Genomic DNA, 20,564 nt, shown 5'->3' with positions numbered 1-20,564 from the left:
GAGTGTGAGCAGGGGAGAGGCAGAGAGAGAGGGAGACACAGAATCTAAAGCAGGATCCAGGCTCTGGAGCACAGAGCCTGACGTGGGGCTCAAACCCACGCACGAACCGTGAGATCATGACCTGAGTCGGAGTCAGACGCTTAACTGACTGAGCCACCCAGGCGCCCCTAGTATTATTATTATTAATTATTCAGAGTAGCACTATGTATCCAAACAATTTAGGGAATGTTTGCAGTTTTAAGCCACATAAGGCTGAATTTGGGCAAGTGTCGATCAATAAAGATAGGGTTATTAGAGATTTTTAGTCACCGCATTTTTTTCTTCATCTTTTTGGTAGATATACACATTGTAAGGTCATGGACATCTCTGCGACGGGTTACCTGGTGAGGACCTCTACACTGTACAAGAGGGCCTGCAGGGATGTCGCGAGAGCAGCCGTGGCCGCGATCTCTTCTCGGGCAGCAGGCACCGTCTCCACTTGTGACGTCTGCCTCTTTAGCTTTTGTAGGTAACAGGGGACCAGAGCTTCCAAGACCATCAGCATCTGGAGACTTTAATCAACAGAAAGGCAACCAAGTCACATGTTACATTCTACTGTCATTGGCTGTGTCATATTTAGGAACGTGAAGGAATGAAAAGCCTCAAGAGTGATGACTGATTTTAGGCGCCCTTCCCACCCCACCCAAGTCAAGAGTAAGTAGAGCAGCTGGAAGTTTGATCAACATTAATTAATTAATTAATTGAGCATCTAGTAAAAGGTGATGAAAGTCTGCTTGCCTTTAGGGAGAATATGACCTAGTGGGGAGGGGAAAAACAGCATATAAACAACTCGTTGAAAGAACAATAGAATAATTGGTGGAGCTATGCACCCTATTTAGAGAAACAGGCATCACAATGATCAATAAAGCTTCCACCCAGGGATTTGCTGAGAGTGATTTTTTTACCTGAAACAAATTTTACCCAAGATAAAGCCCTTCCCTGGGAGGCTGGCTTCTTAAAGATTAAGCAGTTTTCGAGAAAGAGTCTGTGGAAATAGCCACTGTGATGCAGGTCTGAAAATAGCTGCTTACTAGAGTGAATAATAAAAAATCTCAAATGTATTTCGCTAATAAGAAACCCATGTTAAACATAAGTACATAGAAACATTGAAGGTAAAAGTAAGAACAAACACCAATCAAACTTATTATAAAGCTGTAATAGCTAAGACGGTGTAATATTGGTACGAGTGATGAGGGATGGAAGCAAAAAATGTTCACCTTTAGTCCGGAAGGCTGACCTATAGCCTGCATAGTTCCGTTAAGGATCAAATACACGGTGGTCGCTACAGTCTTAAAGGGTTTCATGACTGCCTGTGTGCTTCATCAACAGTTACTGTTGAACTAAATGGTAAGCACCAGAGAAATCTTGCAAAAGTAGTTTTATGAGAAGTTCGAAGAAGAGATTTATGATCTAATACTCCCTGCATGTCCCTTCCCCCCTGAGCACTAAGCCTATAACAACCACCTGCATACAGCAAAAAGCACAGCTTTCTGCCCACAGGTCCTGCCCCTGTGCTACTTAAATAAACCCACTAATTTGCACCATACAATGTCTCAAGAATTCTTTCTTGGAATAAAACAAAAAAATTTTTTTTTTTGTTGGCCATTGTGCTCCATGGCCCCACAACACAGGAAAGACAAATAGACGTATGGACCAGAATAATGCGTCTGAAACAAATCCACAAATAGTTGATTTATAACAAGGATGACACTGCAATGCAATGGAAATGCTAGTCTTTTCCATAAATGGAGCTTGATCTATTGTCTATTAGTATTTATATGGAAAAAAGAAATCTTGACCCTTACTTTACACCATACCCCACATTAATTTCAGATGGATTATCAATCTGAATATGAAGATAAAACAAATAAGACATCTGGCAGATAATATAAAGGGACATATTCATAATCTTGAGTTAGCCAAGATTTCTTCAGAGGATACAGAAAGCCCTAAGCAATAAGGAAAAGAGTGGTACGTTGGACAACATTAAAATGAAGAACTCTGTTCATTGAAAGATGATGTTAGGTAAGTAAAACTATAAGTCAAAGAGTAGGAGATGTGATTTGAAATACACATAACCAGTGGTATGCTGGAGTAGGCATGTACCAGGTCAAGGAAGCCTACATATGCTTCTGTTTCCAACCCCAAGGTCAATGTCATGCTGCCATCTTGTACTCAGCAATTGCTACATGTTGGCAAAACTAGCAATGCTATGTGTCAGGGACTCTCTTCTCCCAGGGAACTGGTTGTTAAATGTTTACCAGCACATCAGTCCATATAAGCTAAAAAGTACTCACATCAGACTCTTTAGACAAATTCTACATATCAAATTAAAAAATACTGATAGTCTCATTTAAAAATGGGTAGAAGACTTCAAGAGGTACTTTGCAAAAGTAGATATCCAAATTCCAATAAACATCTGGAAAACTTCCAAACCTTTCAGTTTGCAAGAGGGAAATAGAAATTAAAACCACAATGAGATCTCACTACAACCCAACAAAATGGCTAAAATGAAGACTGAGTATCAAGTGCTAATGAGGCACGAGAGTACTAGAACGTTTATACACCACTGGTGGGAATGGAAATTGATACAACCACTTCGGAAAACTGGTAGTATCTCCTAAAGCAAAACATACACATATTCTATGACCTAGCATAGCATTTCTACCTACAGAAATACAGATATGTGTACTCACAAAGACACACGCAAAAATGTTCACTGCAGCACTATTTGTAATAGCTTCAAATCAGATATCACACAAATGTCGGTCAATAAGAAATCAATTGTGGCGTAGACACTAAATGAAATATTACCGACGAATGAAGAACAAACTATGGTTATACACAATTATATTGGTAAATCTCATGAAACAGTAGTGAATAACAAAAGTCGGGCATTAAAAAGTACTTATCATATTTCATTGGAATAGGGTTCAGAAATAGGCAAAGATGATTTGTGGTATAGGATAGTGAGCATAAGATGTTCAACTGATTGAGCCACCCAGGCGCCCATGGCCTTTTAATATTAGAGAATATTTATGCATTTTATTATTGCAGTGTCTTGATGTTATCACTTCATCTCACTGCAGAGCCTCTGATACACCCTGTTAACAAAGTACTCGGACACACTTGGAACGGAAAATAGAAATAGGGAGTATTTTTACACCCAGGAATACAGTGGACTTGGAGTTAATGTAGGGTTTCAATCCTTTCTCAAGGCTTTCATGGAGCTGTGATATTATAGGAGAAGCCCAAGGAAACTGGGAGCAGGACCATCATTATTGACTGCAGATTTGCTCTTTTGAGGGCTACAGCCACACTTCTAGTTGACCACAGGCATAATGTTTAATCCGCATTGATTAACACAAAAAAAAGCTGGGAATCTTAGGAGGGGGATGTTTCTTATTCATTCTTCATGTAGAAAGAGTTCAATTAGTATGAATCCTGTTTCCTTTTTGCCCCTTTACTCATCCTGTTCTAGGGCACAGGGATAGGCCAATCTAAGGGGTAAATTGATAAAGATACACTGCCAAAATCAACCCAGTTCTTTCCTTCTTTCTTGAAGAGTTGCCAACATAGTAGGACTTCTTTCCTCCATACTGTGAGTTTTTAGGGTGGTCCTGTGTCAAGCTTAATCCTTATACCCAAAATATGATAGCAAATAACGTGGGACTTTGTTTATGAGTTAGGTATTACAAGAAAAGATCAAAGTAGCTTGAGAAGTTGAGGGACAGATTACCTAATATCAATATCACTGGGGAGGAGGGCCAGAGGTTTGATTAAGCCAGCATCAAGGAATATTTAAAGGAATGTAACTCTATTATTTTTAAATATCTATACTACATAACGGGGCTATCCATGATTCATTTGAATTCCTGTCTCTGCCTTTAAAACACCTATTTTAATAGCAAGATGGGACTGGCTTTCATTTCGCATATTAGTACATAAACCAGACCAGAGCCAACATCCAGGAATTGGGATGACATTTTCCATGTGAATCCTTTGGATTCCTTACACTTGGCAAAATGACAGGCAAGATTTATATTCTTGTTCGTTGTATGACAGGAGTTCTTACCGCTCCTTGAAAAGCATCTTCTTTAATAGTTTAAATGTCTGCTCTGGAATTTTGTTTGCTATTAACATATATCACGTATCGGGGAAAAATTTTCTAAATGAGACTAAACATTTTAGCTGCTGCACAAATTCCAAATTTTAGGCAATTTTAAATTAATGAGGACTTACTATATTTTCCAAAGCCTGTGCAATGACAAGTTTCCTAAATTTAGTTTTTGAAAACATACATTACAGAATATTAGAGGATGATATGAACAAGCATAACTTTTGTATTCATTCAATTTTATTTCCTTTGCCATGTTTACTTATCCCAAGGCACAGAACAAAGGGCTGCAATTACCTTCTGAATGACTCAGGAGCGTATGCCACCACAGTAACACACAGCTTAATGGCCTCACTTATAGAGAAGGTCAGGTCTTCATTTCCATAGCAGAAATCTGAGGGGACAGAAGGTTAAGGCACAAAATCAAAGTGCATTTTGCCAGGGATAAAGAAGAGATTCCCACTCTCAACATTCCAGTTATATTTTGTAACCATTTCTTCGCCAGACTTTAATCCTAAACCGTGAACATTATTAATTTCTACATCTAAATGGACTGAAAACTCTGTTTCCTACTTTTGAAGAATCAGATGATAAATAAAAGTGCCTTTTGGGGGGCAGTTTTTTAAAAAAACAATCTTCCCTATTAGAAGCTATCAAGGGCATGTAGATGTGTAAGGTAAGACAGGAGCCTTTCTCTTTGATTTACCTCTAGTTCTATACATTCCTTGATAATAAAGACCATTTTAGAGAGTTGCTCACCTAGAATTGCTCGGAAAACCTAATTTCCTGAAAACAGCAGAACTACAGAAGGGCAGTATGAGGTATCAGTTTAATACAATTTTCATGGTAGAGAATTCCTGACTCTTTAGGATTTTCAAGAAATTTAGGAAAAAAAGGAGAAAGGAAATGTACTCATTCAATTTATACCACTTTTCCATTTATTTTTGCTGTTTTGATTTAGGTTAAAATATTCAGTATGGAATTATTAAAAAAAATTACAAAGAGACAAAGAAGATCAGGGTAAATTCTGTTTTTACCTAACGACTTAAGAGGCTTCTCAGCTTTGACCAGCTCTAAGATGTCTAATATGTCAGTGGTCTCGCCCTCCAGGGACTGCAGCAGGTCGAACAGGCACTGAGCTGACACACCTTTGCTGGGCCCATTATTGGCCACATCCTGAATAAAGAAAGGCAATTTTAATTTATTGATTCCCACCTCAGCACTAACATGGTGTGATCAGGAATTCAAATTTCAATAACATTATCACTGATAGCAATTACATTGATCTTGTATTTAGCTCACACAATCCTGCATCCAAAAATGCTACCATACGATTTTGGAGTAGAATCCCTGACTTTCAAGGATTCTATTAAATGTTAATCTGGTACAAAAGAGATATTTGTGGAAACTCCTAAAAATAGAGCAGTATGTAAACTTCCAGAATCACTCATGTAAATGTTTCCTCTGGTCTGTGTTGGAAGGACTCTGCATTCCCAAAGGAACTTTCCATAACATATTAGTTGAACGCTTCAAATACGTTTGGGGAAACAGATGCTAATTTTCACAACTCTGGGCATTTTACAGGTCTTGTTTGATAATATAATTCCAAAATGGAGATATCTGCCATCTCAAATCTATTTAAAATGGTTTTGATTCATCCATTAAAACAACAAATCCCTATTAAATTATTACTATGTGCCATGCACAATTCTGTATACCAAGGTTATAACAAAACAAAACCAAAAAAGACCTACAAGCAAAACAACTAAAACAAACCAAAAGCAAACAGAAAAACAGGTGAAGGTCTTGCTTTAGCGGAGCTTAAATTCTATTTTGGGGTATGGTAGAGAAATGTAGTAGTGAAACAAATACGTGTATGATATGCAATACAGCATGAGTGTTCTGAAGAAAAAGAAAAATAAAGCAGGGTAAGTACTAGACAGTGATAGGAATGAGAATCAGGAACTCTTCCTTTTGCCACATTCTATTTTCTATCTTTTTATTAATTAAGTATAAAACTAGAGAGTTGGTCTATTTATATCTTACAGGCTGAGACGAGTGTTGAAGAAAAATGAAGAGAAATAATATGTGATATTCCTATCACATTGGTTGAAGAACGAGAGCTGAGACACTGATTGTACAAATGGACAATATAAATGAGTAGCCCATATATAAAAATAGAACACTGATCAAGAACCTGTAGTAACCTACTCAGGAAACCAGCCCACTGTCCACAGTAACTAGCCAGGGAAGCTAGCCTGCTACAAGTCAGGTTACTAGGAAGTCAGCCTACTAGCTCTAGTGGAAACCAAACAATAACCCCTTTAACCATTGGCTCCCCAAAAGGCCAGGACTTAATTAAAATTGACAGCTTCCCTAATCCTTGTCCCTTCTTCTAACTAGACCAGTCAGAGAAAGCCAAATATGTACCCCTAACCAATTGCATAGGATGTGCCCCCCACCCCCTGCCTTCTAGTTAGCCTGCTAACAGCTCCCCCACACCCATGGCCTCCAGTCAGGGCATATCTGAAGTCTTCCCTTTTCTCCACCATAAAATCTCTTACTCCTCTGTCTGCCTTTGAGTCTTTGCCAAGACACAAGTCACAGTGGCTAACTCCATTGCCGTAGCAAATTCTGAATAAAGAGCCTTTGCTTTTTTTCATTTGGTCTACATTTATTTCCAGAGAGCCACTTACCGGAAACTCCAGGAGAGGGGCCACACTAGCAAACAGCTGGAGCACAAATGGCTTCCGGTGTAGAATGTAGAACTGGTGGCAGGCAAATTCGATGGCTTGACGCAGCTGGGGATTGCTTTCATAGTCAGAGTATACCTGTGGGAAAAATGGCATATATTCAGAAAATGCCTTAACAGCATATCAGAGTTGTGTTTACTTTTAAAACTCATAGCCACGGGATGCGTGGAGGAAAATGGCTAAATTTAATAAACTGGTTGATGGGAGTAAAACAGTATAATCTCTCTTCAAAGAAATTTGGTAATACACATGAATATACTTTTTCCCAGGGAGTTTGTGACCAGGAATTTATTTCCAGAAAGGAACTGGGAAAACGCACAAAGATGGATATACAAGAATTCCTGTTGCAAATTTGCATATAATAGTGGAAAATTGGAAACTGCTTAAATTATTCATAAATTGGGATAGATTAAATAGATTATAGTATATGCATGTAACAGAATATTATGCAGTTATTTAGAAAGATGCTATAGCACGAAATGTAGCTATGTGAAAAAATGTCCATGATATTTTTAGTGTTATGTGAGAAAAGTAGGTAACAAACTTGAATATATGGTATGATCCATATGTTTTTTAAAAAAAAAAAAAAGTAGGATAGAGTGCCAAGATTTTCAAGAAGTATAAACAATGGTTATCTAGGAAGGAGGATTATAAGTGATCTTTATTTTCTTCTTTAAACTTTATTTTCTGAATGTTATAATGAGCATTTGCTTTTGGTAATCAGTAAGAAAAGTTATAGAAATAGAGAAAATTCCAACTATTTAAAAATAGGAGAGGCCTGATACTAAAAGAAAATTTCTTGCCCCTATAGGTTGAACAAATTCTACTTTGCACAAGCATGTATTACTTTTATAATTTTTATTGAAATTTCCATAGTAGAGAATTAGGGTGAGCCCCTAGGGTTTGTTTGAACTTCATCCAGTACTCCTAAACCTAGCCAGATACACACTAGACAGGAGTACATGGAAACAATTTCTGCTGAATTCACCTCCAATCTCAGCATAGTAAGTTTAATAGCAACAGAAATCTCTATTCAGATAGAGATCAGAGAATCTCTCAGGAGAAACATCAGCTGAATACTTGCTGTATATTTGAATAAAAAGAGCAGTGATTCCCAAATTTCTAGGGCATTAGAACCACCTGGAGGTCTTGTAAAAACCCAGGTTAATGGGTCCTGACTCCGCCGTTTCTGATTAAATAGAGGGTGGAACCCAAGAATTCGTCTAACACATTCCCAGGTGATGTTGTTGCTGCTGGTCTAGAGACCACACTTTGAGAAGCACTCACAGAGTGGCTAGGAGAAATGGGAAAGCAAATCCCAGGTCTGGGAGATCTGAGGATAGAATGGATATCTTAGGATATTGTGACCTTTTGGAATTTCTGGGGAGATTTCATTTGGTGCCTTCTGCTGCCACAAAAGAAGATAATTCTATCATGAAAAAGGTTTAGCACAGATCTTGTTGACCTGCTATCTGGGCAGTTAATTATGTGTTAGAAGAGTAGAGCCATGGCACCTGCAGCATGGTGGGCAGAATCCACTGGTAGCCACTGAGAGAGAAAAGGTGATTGAAGTGCACAGCGCTGTTGATGACGGTGGCAGCGTACTGCCTGAGCAGGGCACTGTCTTCTGGGTGGAGGATCAGAGCCCCATTGAAAACGTTGAGGAAGAGCATGATTTCATCTCCCCAGGGAAACTCGCTTGGCATGCCCAGGAACATCTCCTCCAGGAGCTGGATCCACAAGCTTTTCTGAAGAGTGTCGAGGCCAAACAGCTCCTTCCCAGCTGTGAGAACATGAAACAGCAGAGACAGAATTAGCCCCACACCAATCCTGTCAGCGTGGGAGGGCAATCAAACCGGAGGACGCTGCTGTTTCCCATTTGCTCCAGCTCCGGGACGTGAAGATAAGATGCACTGCTGAAACGCTTCCCAGCACACATGGCTGGCGCTGGTATCACACTCCCTAGTTCTCAAAGGACTTCCATCATCACCTCTTTGATTCAACTCTGTAGGCAACACAGGGCTGGCATTTGCAGCGTGTTGCTACTGAATAAGCAGTGGCTTTGAGGAAAAAAAAAATAGGTTGTTTCAGAGAGAAAATGGCAGGGTTGGGACTGCGTCTAGATCTTTTAACTCCTGGACAGACTAGAGCTCTTTCTACTATTTGTTCTGGAGCTTCTGGGTGAAGACACTGAACACTGGGATGCTAATTGAAGTGTCTCAAAGGAGTAACATAGTAAGGTTTCAAAACAAGTTTCTTTTTGTCTGTCTCGGGCTCCCTCTCAATTCAGGTGTAATTTAGATAGAGTAAAACGTGCACAGATCTCAAATGTAGAGCTTAGTGAGTTTTGGCAAAAATACACACCCATGTGATCAACATACCAGTCAATACATAGACCATTTTCATCACCTCAGAAAGTTCCCTCAGGCCCCTTTCCAGAAAATCCATCTCCCCTATCCCCATCCCAGAAGCAGCCACTGTCCTGATTTCTGTAATTAGTTTTGCCCCTTTCTGAACGGCCTATGAACACCCATTCTTCACTTAGTCAAGTACTTCCTTAACAATACCATACTATTTCCTTCAACTGCTTATGATTAGCTTAGAGGATGGGTCTCAAAGTTTGATCCCTGGAATAACAGCATCAACATCACCTGGGAACTTGTTAAAATTCAAGTTCCCGGGCTCCATTCCAGAACTACCAAATCAGAAGCGTGGGAGGGTGGAGCCCAGCAATCTGTGTTTTGTGAAGTCCTCCAGGTGATCCTGATGCACTCAAGGCTGAGAAACAACGGCTTAGAAAACTGTCTGCTGGTTAAGAGGCTTTCCAGCTGAGGACAAATCCAGGGCTTGGGAAGCCCAAGGGAGGAAATGCTTTCCTCCTGATACCTTGTGGATCACTGAAGAGTGAAAACTCAGCGTCAATAGCACTTCGGGGGAATGAGGGTAGCCGGAGGAGGTCTTCCTGGAGCATGGAGACGTGAGACTGCTTGTGGGCTGTGGGGATCTTCTGGGTCAGGGAGATGAGAAACAAAACCCGCCCAACTTCCTCCAGCTTCCGAGTGAACACCTGGCAGCAAACAAAGGCAGGAGTAGAGGAAAAGTAGAATTAGCAACTCTGAAATTAAAAGGAGTGAAGAAATTGAAATAAAATATTTAATAGCAAACGGGGCTGATAAAAAATTAAGGGGAGTGGTGAATTGAGAGAGAAATGTTTTTTTTTTTTTTTCTTTACCACATAGAAAGAGCAAACAATGCTTGATTGACTCTCACTTCCTGTCTCCGTCTGCTCCACAGAAGGAAGTGTTTCTTACGGGGTTTGCAGGCTGGGGGAGCACAATGCAAGCATTGTCAGGAATAGTTCGATATTAAATAGAGCCCATTTGTTTGGATGGCATAATATGGAAGATCTTTTACAACAGGAGCCAGTCAGTTCCAAGTGCCTCTACCATTTCCACTGATGCCTTAAGCTGTTTCTTGTCAGTTCTGGGTTTTTCTCTTAAAAAAAAGACTGAAATGGGATCCAGGAGAAACCTATCTTGGGACAAAGCTGATGGGACTAGATGGCATGGACATAATTCTCTTGGATCCTTCTCTTTGTTCCTTATCTATTGATGATCGGTGAGCAGAGGGTGTGGTCCATAAGCGGTCGGAGGCTGCTAAGGAAATTCCCATGCCAGAATCATAAGCCTGCATATCACTCTCTCCCGGCAGAACTCAGGAAGAAATCTTAAGATTCCAACTTAGAGTGTACGTAGAACAAGAACCTCATTTTGTGCTATTTTTAAAAACATGTTCTTATACATAAAGAGGGATACACTAGCAAAGTGCTATTATTGATTATGATTTTAATTCTTTTGCGGCTAAAATCAAGGGCTGGGATAATTTGGGGAAAGTCATTCTAGAAATGATATATACTTAAGATCTTGCAGTTTTGGAGCTGCCATCTGACCTCGCACTCCCTCAGTTTCGGAGGTGCACCCAGTCTGACCCCAGACACAGCCCAGGAAAGGAAGTGCCTGCTGTCTGAAAGCACCTGACAGAGCAGCTATAAAGCTAGACTCCAGGAGGGACTTACGGCCTCCAGAGCCTGCGAGAAAGCGGCAAGCTCAGGGGAGCTCAACAGGCCAGTGTCAGACAGCCCACTATGATCTTGCATTTGTCCCTGGAATAAAATCAAGAACAGGATGACTGAGGATAGAGCTCTAACAGTCCCAGCAGAGAAAAAAATAACCTTGCATTTTTTCGGAAGGAAGATGGCAGCATAGGAGGACGTTGGGCTCAGTGCATCCTGCTGACCACTTAGATTCCACTCACACCTGCCTAAATAACCCAGAAAACTGCCAGAAGACTAGCAGAATGGACTCTCCAGAGCCAAGCGTAGACGAGAGGCCCACGGAAGAGGGTAGGAAGGGTGGAGAGGCGTTGCATGCTACACGGACTGGTGGGAGGGAGCCGGGGCAGCGGAGGGCCAGCCAGCCTGCCCTACAAGGCAGAGCCCCCAAGTCTGGCTTGCAAAAGTGGAGGGGCCAGGCGGAGTGTGTTCTGATAGCCAGCAGGACTTAACATCTGGAATGTTATAAGTCAACAGCTCTGCTCCGAGAGTGGGAGGGCTAGAGGACAATGGGAGGGAGAGGTGTTGAGCCCCGGAAGACAGAGCTCAGCTCGGCGGGGAACAAAGGCGCTGGCCAGTGCCATCTCCCTCTCCCATCCCCCAGGGAAAATCCCAAAGGGACCAGTTCCCATCACGGAACTTGCTTGCACCACACAAACACCCAATGCTGTGCTTCTGTGGATCCATTCCTCCAACGGGTCTGCCTCCCTCCCGGTGCCACAGGGCCCCTCCCGAAGTGCACCACCGAAGGCAAAGTGAGCTGAGTCTGCCCCTCCCGCCCCTGTGCACCTTGCGGATCCACCCTGGCTAATACGCCAGATCCCATCGAAGCAGCACCACGAGCCTGGCAGTGTGCAAGTAGCTCAGACAGGGGCCACATCACTCAACAGTGAGTCCTGCCTCTGGGAGAGGGGAAGATAAGGTACACACCAGTCTGACTGTGGCCCCAGCAGTGGGCTGGGGGCAGACATTAGGTCTGACTGTGGCCCCTCCCACCAACGCAAGTTACTATAGACAGCACAGAGGAAGAGCCCTGCAGTTCCGCACCACTCCAGGGACTATCCAAAATGATGAAATGGAAGAATTCTCCTCAAAAGAAACTCCAGGAAGTAGTGACAGCTAATGAACTAAACAAAAACGATTTAAGCAATGTAACAAAAAATGAATTTAAAATAATAGTCATAAAATTAATCTCTGGGCTTGAAAAAAGTATAGAGGACAGCAGAGAATCTATTGCTACAGAGATCAAGGGACTAAGAAACAGTCATGAGGAGCTAAAAAATGCTATAAATGAGGTGCAAAATAAAATGGAGGCGACCACAGCTCAGATTGAAGAGGCAGAGGAGAGAATAGGTGAATTAGAAGATAAAATTATGGAAAAAGAGGAAGCTGAGAAAAAGAGAGACAAAAAAATCCAGGAGTATGAGGGGAGAATTAGAGAACTAAGTGACACAATTAAACGCAAAAATATACGCATAATTGGTATTCCAGAGGAGGAAGAGAGAGGAAAGGTGCTGAAGGTGTACTTGAAGAAATCATAGCTGAGAACTTTCCTGATCTGGGGAAGGAAAAAGGCATTGAAATCCAAGAGGCACAGAGAACTCCCTTCTGATGTAACTTGAATCGATCTTCTGCACGACATATCATAGTGAAGCTGGCAAAATACAAGGTTAAAGAGAAAATTCTGAAAGCAGCTAGGTATAAACATGCTCTAACATATAAAGGGAGAATGATAAGACCAGTGACGGATCTCTCTACTGAAACTTGGCAGGCCAGAAAGGAATGGCAGGAAATCTTCAATGTGAGGAACAGAAAAAATATGCAGCTGAGAATCCTTTATCCAGCAAGTCTGTCATTTAGAATAGAAGGAGAGATCAAGGTCTTCCGAAACAAAGAAACACTGAAGGAATTCATCACCACTAAACCTGCCCTACAAGAGATCCTAAGGGGGATTCTGTGAGTGAAATGTTGCAAGGACCACAAAGTACCAGAGACATCACTACAAGCAGGAAAACTACAGACATCACAATGACTCTAAACACATATCTTTCTATAATAACACTGAATGTAAATGGAGTAAATGCTCCAACCAAAAGACATAGGGTATCAGAATGGATAAAAAAACAAGACCCATCTATTTTCTGTCTACAAGAGACTCATTTTAGACCTGAGGACACCTTCAGATTGAGAGTGAGGGGATGGAGAACTATCTATCATGCTACTGGAAGTCAAAAGAAAGCTGGAGTAGCCATACATATGTCAGACAAACTAGACTTTAAATTAAAGGCTGTAACAAGAAATGAAGAAGGGCATTATATAATAACTACAGGGTCTATCCATGTAGACCATGAAGACCATGTAGCTCAGGAAGAGCTAACAATTATAAATGTCTATGTGCTGAATACGGAAGCCCCCAATAATTACTTATAAATAATTGTCATAAAACAATCAAAACATAAGCAACCTTATTGATAAGAATAAGGCAATTTCAGGGGACTTTAATACTCCACTTACAACAATGGATAAATCATCTAGACACAGGATCAATAAAGAAACAAGGGCCCTGAATGATACATTGGATCAGATGGACTTGACAGATATAGTTAGAACTCTGCATCCCAAAGCAATAGAATATATTTTCTTCTCGAGTGCACATGGAACATTCTCCAAGATAGATCACATACTGGGTCACAAAACAGCCCTTCATAAGTATACAAGAATTGAGATCATACCATGCATACTTTCGGACCACAATGCTATGCAGCTTGAAATCAACCACAGGAAAAAGTCTGGAAAACTTCCAAAAGCATGGAGGTTAAAGAACCCCCTACTAAAGAATGAATGGGTCAACCAGGCAATTAGAGAAGAAATTAAGAAATATATGGAAACAAATGAAAATGAAAATACACTAATCCAAAGGCTTTGGGATGCAGCGAAGGCAGTCCTGAGAGGAAAATACATTGCAATCCAGGCCTATCTCAAGAAACAAGAAAAATCTTGTTTTACAAATCTAACAGCACACCTAAAGGAAATAGAAGCAGAACAGCAAAGACACCCCAAACCCTGCAGAAGAAAAGAAATAATAAAGATCGGAGCAGAAATAAACAATATAGAATCTAAAAAAACTGTAGAGCAGATCAATGAAACCAAGAGTTGGTTTTTTGAAAATATAAACAAAATTGATAAACCTCTAGCCAGGCTTCTCAAAAAGAAAAGGGAGATGACCCAAAAAGATAAATTCATGAATGAAAATGGAATTATTACAATCAATCCCTCAGAAATACAAGCAATTATCAGGGAATACTATGAAAAATTATATGCCAACAAACTGGACAACCTGGAAGAAATGGACAAATTCCTAAGCACCCACACACTTCCAAAACTCAAACAGGAAGAAATAGAAAACTTGAACAAACCCATAACCAGTGAAGAGATTGAATCAGTTCTCAAAAATCTCCCAACAAATAAGAGTCCAGGACCAGATGGCTTCCCTGGGGAATTCTACCAGACATTTAAAGCAGAGATAATACCTATCCTTCTCAAGCTGTTCCAAAAAATAGAAAGGGAAGGAAAACTTCCAGACTCATTCTATGAAGCCAGCATTACTTTGATTCCTAAACCAGACAGAGACCCAGCAAAAAAAGAGAACTACAGGCCAATATCCCTGATGAATATGGATGTAAAAATGCTCAACAAGATACTAGCAAATCGAATTCAACAGCATATAAAAAGAATTATTCACCATGATCAAGTGGGATTCATTCCTGGGCTGCAGGGCTGCTTCAATATTCGCAAATCAATCAATGTGATACATCACATTAATAAAAGAAAAGTTAAGAACCATGTGATCCTGTCAATCGATGCAGAAAAAGCATTTGACAAAATTCAGCATCCTTTCTTAATAAAAACCCTCGAGAAAGTCGGGACAGAAGGAACATACTTAAACATCATAAAAGCCATTTATGAAAAGCCCACAGCTAATATCATCCTCAATGGGGAAAAACTGAGAGGTTTCTCCCTGAGATCAGGAACACGACAGGGATGCCCACTCTCACCGCTGTTGTTTAATATAGTGTTGGAAGTTCTAGCATCAGCAGTCAGACAACAAAAGGAAATCAAAGGCATCAAAATTGGCAAAGATGAAGTTAAGCTTTCACTTTTTGCAGATGACATAATATTATACATGGAAAATCTGATAGGCTCCACCAAAAGTCTGCTAGAACTGAGACACGAATTCAGCAAAGTCGCAGCATACAAAATCAATGTACAGAAATCAGTTGCATTCTTATAAGAATAAGAATAAGAATGCTTCTAATAATGAAGCAACAGAAAGACAAAGAAACTGATTGCATTTACAATTGCACCAAGAAGCATAAAATACCTAGGAATAAACCTAACCAAAGATGTAAAAGATCTGTATGCTGATGACTATAGAAAGATTATGAAGGAAATTGAAGAAGATATAAAGAAATGGAAAAACATTCTGTGCTCATGGATTGGAAGAATAAATGTTGTCAAAGTGTCAACACTACCCAAAGCTATCTACACATTCAATGCAATCCCAATCAAAATTGCACCAGCATTCTTCTCAAAGGTAGAACAAGCAATCGTAAAATTTGTATGGAACCACAAAAGGCCCCAAATAGCCAAAGTAATTTTGAAGAAGAAGACCAAAGCAGGAAGCATCACAATCCCAGACTTTAGCCTCTACTACAAAGCTGTAATCATCAAGACAGCATGGTATTGGCACAAAAACAGACACATAGACCAATGGCATAGAATAGAAACCCCAGAACTAGACCCACAAAATTATGGCCAACTAATCTTTGACAAAGCAGGAAAGAACATCCAATGGAAAAAAGACAGTCTGTCTCTTTAACAAATGGTGCTGGGAGAACTGGACAGCAACATGCAGAAGGATGAAACTAGACCACTTTCTTACACCATTCACAAAAATAAACTCAAAATGCATAAAGGACCTGAATGTGAGACAGGAAACCATCAAAACCCTAGAGGAGAAAGCAGGAAAAAACCCCTCTGATATCAGCCGCAGCACTTACTTGACACATCCCCAAAGGCAAGGGAATTAAAAGCAAAAATGAACTTGGGACCTCATCAAGATAAAAAGCTTCTGCACTGCAAAGGAAACAATCAACAAAACTAAAAGACAACCAACGGAATGGGAAAAGATATTTGCAAATGACATATCAGACAAAGGACTAGTATCCAAAATCTATAAAGAGCTCACCAAACTCCACACTCAAAAAACAAATAACCCAGTGAAGAAATGGGCAGAAAACATGAATAGACACTTCTCTAAAGAAGACACCCGGATGGCCAACAGGCACATGAAAAGATGCTCAACGTCGCTCCTCATCAGGGAAATACAAATCAAAACCACCCTGAGATACCACCTCATGCCAGTCAGAGTGGCTAAAATGAACAAATCAGGAGACTATAGATGCTGGAGAGGATGTGGAGAAAAGGGAACCCTCTTGCACTGTTGGTGGGAATGCAAACTGGTCCAGCTGCTCTGGAAAACAGTGTGGAGATTCCTCAAAAAATTAAAAATAGACCTACCCTATGACCCAGAAATAGCACTGCTAGGAATTTACCCAAGGGATACAGGAGTGCTGATGCATAGGGGCACTTTTACCCCAATGTTTACAGCAGCACTCTCAACAATACCCAAATTATGGAAAGAGCCTAAATGTCCATCAACTGATGAATGGATAAAGAAATTGTGGTTTATATACACAATGGAGTACTACGTGGCAATGAGAAAGAATAAAATATGGCCCTTTGTAGCAACATGGATGGAACTGGAGAGTGTGATGTTAAGTGAAATAAGCCATACAGAGAAAGACAGATACCATATGGTTTCACTCTTATGTGGATCCTGAGAAACTTAACAGAAACCCATGGGGGAGGGGAAGGAAAAAAAAAAGAGGTTAGAGTGGGAGAGAGCCAAAGCATAAGAGACTCTTAAAAACTGAGAACAAACTGAGGGTTGATGGGGGTGGGAGGGAGAGGAGGGTGGGTGATGGGTATTGAGGAGGGCACCTTTTGGGATGAACACTGGGTGTTGTATGGAAACCAATTTGACAGTAAATTTCATATTAAAATAAAAAAAAAGATCTTGCAGTTTTACCCAAAACCTCACATTTTGTAACACATTCACAATTCAGGTAGTTAATACTAACTCATATATGTGTGTGTGTGTGTGTATGTATATTTTTTTTATTTTTTATTTATTTTTTATTTTTAAGTAATCTCTACATGTGATGTGGGGCTTGAACTCACAACCCCCGAGATCAAGAGTTGCATGCTCCAGTAAGCCAGCCAGATGCCCCAATGCTAACTATATTTTTAATTATTTAATTGGTCTAACTCTGTACCATTCTCATTCATTTCATGAAGGTATTTTTGAACAATCTGATGCCAAATTGATCTTGATATGTGCAAAAAACCTGAAACGATAAATTATCCTGAAATTCTGGTTTAGACATTTTATTACAAATAAGTGAATGTAACATATAGACTGTATTAAAATTGTATCATTATTAGAATTGTGGACTGTAGCAATATTTTGCATGCAAACTAGTGAATTTCCTTATTCTGGTCTTCAATCTTAAATATAAGTACAACTGCTTGATTACATTTCCTCCTGTTTTAAGGGAAGTTAGTAACATGCCTAAGGTCAGATGACTGGTCAGTGGCAGAGCTATGACTGTGTCCAAATCTGTATACCTTAGTTCAGTGCTTTTCTCAAGCATAATACATTTGTCCCTTTTATTTTATTTTTTCCCAGCTAGTGTAAACATCTCGGGCAAACTTCTAATAGCTACATTATGTGTGCTTCCAATCCTGTTTTACAAAACTGTGAAAAGAAAACTTGGAAACTAGTAGGTAAATAAATTAGATTTCTAGTGGTAGGGCACCTGGGTGGCTTAGCCGTTAAGCATCTGACTGTGGCTTAGGTCATTATTTTGCGGTTCATGTGTTTGAGCTCCACATCGGGCTCTATGCTGACAGCTCAGAGCCTGGAGCCTGCTTCAGATTCTGTGTCTCCCTCTCTCTCTCTGCCCCTCCTCTGCTCATGTTCTGTCTGTCTGTCTCTCTCTCAAAAATAAATAAACCTTAAAAAAAATAAAAGAAGAAGATTTGTAATGTTTATACCCAACAATTTGTTATAGTATTAATCCAACTGAGTGTTCCTTAATACCTCTCCATTATAATCCCATTTATGAAAACTAACACAGTATTTTGGGGAATTATTGATCAAGGGCCTATCTATCAACTCTCTCTAGAGAGGATTGCATCGGAATCATAGAATCTCAGGGTTGGCAACAAACACATTTACTGATCATCTATCCCAATGACTTGACAAAACCATATAATTAAACAGAGATGGTCAGGCACCTGTTTCTGAATGAGCTCCTGTCCTTTCTCTGGATGCATATGTACAAGATTCAGCTGTGGAGATACTGACCTCCGAAAAGGATAAATATCCCGAACATAGGTCTGTGGCAGGATTACACAAAGAGAAAACAAGAGTTCAAATGATTAAAACTTTACTGTCATTTCCTCTTTACCCAAAGGTCAAAGAAAGCTATGTATTTGATAATGGTTTAATCACTTTATGCTTCCCAATTCTATAAAATCCCAGGGAAGATAAACCCCCCTCCTCAGGAACGTGTCAAACCATTTAGGCTTAGCACCCTTTCCAAACACAAGGGTGCTGCATCAGGAGCAGAGGAGCCAAAGGCAATTTAATAAATGACATTCTGGAGGATGGCCACTGTAAAGTGATGTCAATGATCTTCTTGAGGAGCCTTTTTGGTCATTAGGTCAGGTTATCACAATCACGCTTAACATAATAGAAAGAGGAACAACAATGACTTTAGCATTCCAAATAGACCATAGTTATTATATGGGCAACTTAATTTTTCATCAAGAGGTGATAGTAATGAGTAACATAGTGCTCTACTTGCCTTATATCCTTTAATTATTGCAACCTATAGTAGATAATATCATCATCATCTTCATTTTACAGACAAGGAAAATGAAAGGTAACAAGGTACCATGACTAGTCCAAAGCTATGCTGACAGTAAGGTGGTGTCACCTAAGTGACCATATTCCTAACCTCTAAACAACGATACCTCCCTGAGTGAGAGGCACATTCAGGAAAGGCATGACAAGTTCCTGACATAACTCAACATGAGTGCCATTACTGCATGGTCTCACCTTATTGTAGTGGATAAGATTCCACCGTTTATCCATGAGAAAATAATGTGTTGACTGAGATTCTGGGATATTAAAAAACTCCAGACACTCCTAGAACAATAACAACAAATATAAATAAATGTTAACCCGGAACATATTATGTGCCAGGTAGTAAGCTGAAAGATAAAAATATCCTAAAAACAAGGTAACGGCTTACAAGGATTATTATATTTAATATACTTTTTATATGTATATATATGGATACACATTGGATTTGGATATACAGTTCCGAAGAATGATACAATAAAGACTAGTCATGTAATATAAACCATCTGCCCTCCATGCGCTAAAAGATATACAATTAAAAATTCAGATGGAGTAGTGAACTGTGGAGGCATACTGGCATCTACTGGTCTCAATGTCAGGAAGAAAGCATGTTTAGTGACACCATTAAACATAATAGAAACTACAATTCATTGAGCAATTATTATATAGTGTATTCTAAGTTCAATGCTTTCCATGTAGACAACTTGTATGACTTCACTAGTGTGCCAGTACTGGTGAAAAAGAATCCGAGCCCAGAGAGGTCCTGTTTGATGTAGGACCTGTTGGTTCTAGTGGAATCAGGCTTTGGACTTACTCTGCCCTCATGCTACTCTGTCATTCAGTGTGAGTTGGAAAACGGAGTGGTTGCTGAAGTTTGCTCCATTAGGCCTTAGAAATTCTCTGGAGATGTCTGGGTGAGGCCTGAGGAGGTTTAATGACCCTTTGTACTGAAATAAGATATACAGGTTTGGTACAACTGAATTTTTCAGAGGCCTTTTCTGCTTATGTCTGGGTCTGGAGCTGTGTTCCAGGAAATCAGATTACCAAAAGTTTGGAATCCAGGTAAGTTGGGAATGGCTGTAGTAGTTTATTTATTACCTTATCTTAAAAACTTTACAGGCATGTGTAACCATGAATTGCCTTTTTTTGGAGGAGCACAATCTCCATAATCATTAAAACTACTTTCTTGACCCACCTGATTTATTCTCAGATATGTGTTTTCTGCTTCTCCACTAATTTCTGTCAGTGCAAGTCAGACTGGATCCATGCAACTAGAGACCCTTTCTGTGGCAGGATCATCAGAGAGCTGGCAAACCCAGGGCACCTCCAGCACTACCCCAAGTGATGCCAGGAAGCTTCTAAGCATTCCGAGGGGAGTTAGGAGGACACACTAGAGCTTTGGGCTGCTGCTTTAGCTGAGAGAGAACCTGCATGCATTTGCACCTCAATGCAGAGCAAAAATGTCAGTGTGGGGGAAAACTATGCAAGAAA

At 40.1% G+C, this 20,564-nt stretch overlaps 1 protein-coding gene across 9 annotated transcripts in view; it reads right to left on the bottom strand.

Annotated features, from left to right (window-relative positions):
• UNC80 (unc-80 homolog, NALCN channel complex subunit) overlaps positions 1–20,564 on the bottom strand; it is a 223,233-nt gene that overhangs the window by 45,684 nt on the left and 156,985 nt on the right. For all 9 annotated transcript variants that reach the window (XM_030326989.1, XM_032594509.1, XM_032594506.1 and 6 more), the window contains 8 exons: positions 19,269–19,358; positions 18,443–18,544; positions 9,796–9,976; positions 8,424–8,692; positions 6,853–6,987; positions 5,194–5,332; positions 4,454–4,550; positions 381–551 (listed from right to left, as the gene is read on the bottom strand). In XM_030326989.1, the coding sequence (XP_030182849.1) occupies positions 381–551; positions 4,454–4,550; positions 5,194–5,332; positions 6,853–6,987; positions 8,424–8,692; positions 9,796–9,976; positions 18,443–18,544; positions 19,269–19,358 (1,184 nt within the window). The remainder of the gene's footprint in view (positions 1–380; positions 552–4,453; positions 4,551–5,193; positions 5,333–6,852; positions 6,988–8,423; positions 8,693–9,795; positions 9,977–18,442; positions 18,545–19,268; positions 19,359–20,564) is intronic.

Source organism: Lynx canadensis, chromosome C1, assembly GCF_007474595.2.
Source record: "Lynx canadensis isolate LIC74 chromosome C1, mLynCan4.pri.v2, whole genome shotgun sequence".
Classification (NCBI taxonomy): domain Eukaryota; kingdom Metazoa; phylum Chordata; class Mammalia; order Carnivora; family Felidae; genus Lynx; species Lynx canadensis.
The sequence above is the reverse complement of the archived record's forward strand: the minus strand, read 5'-3'. Positions and strand labels throughout refer to the sequence as shown.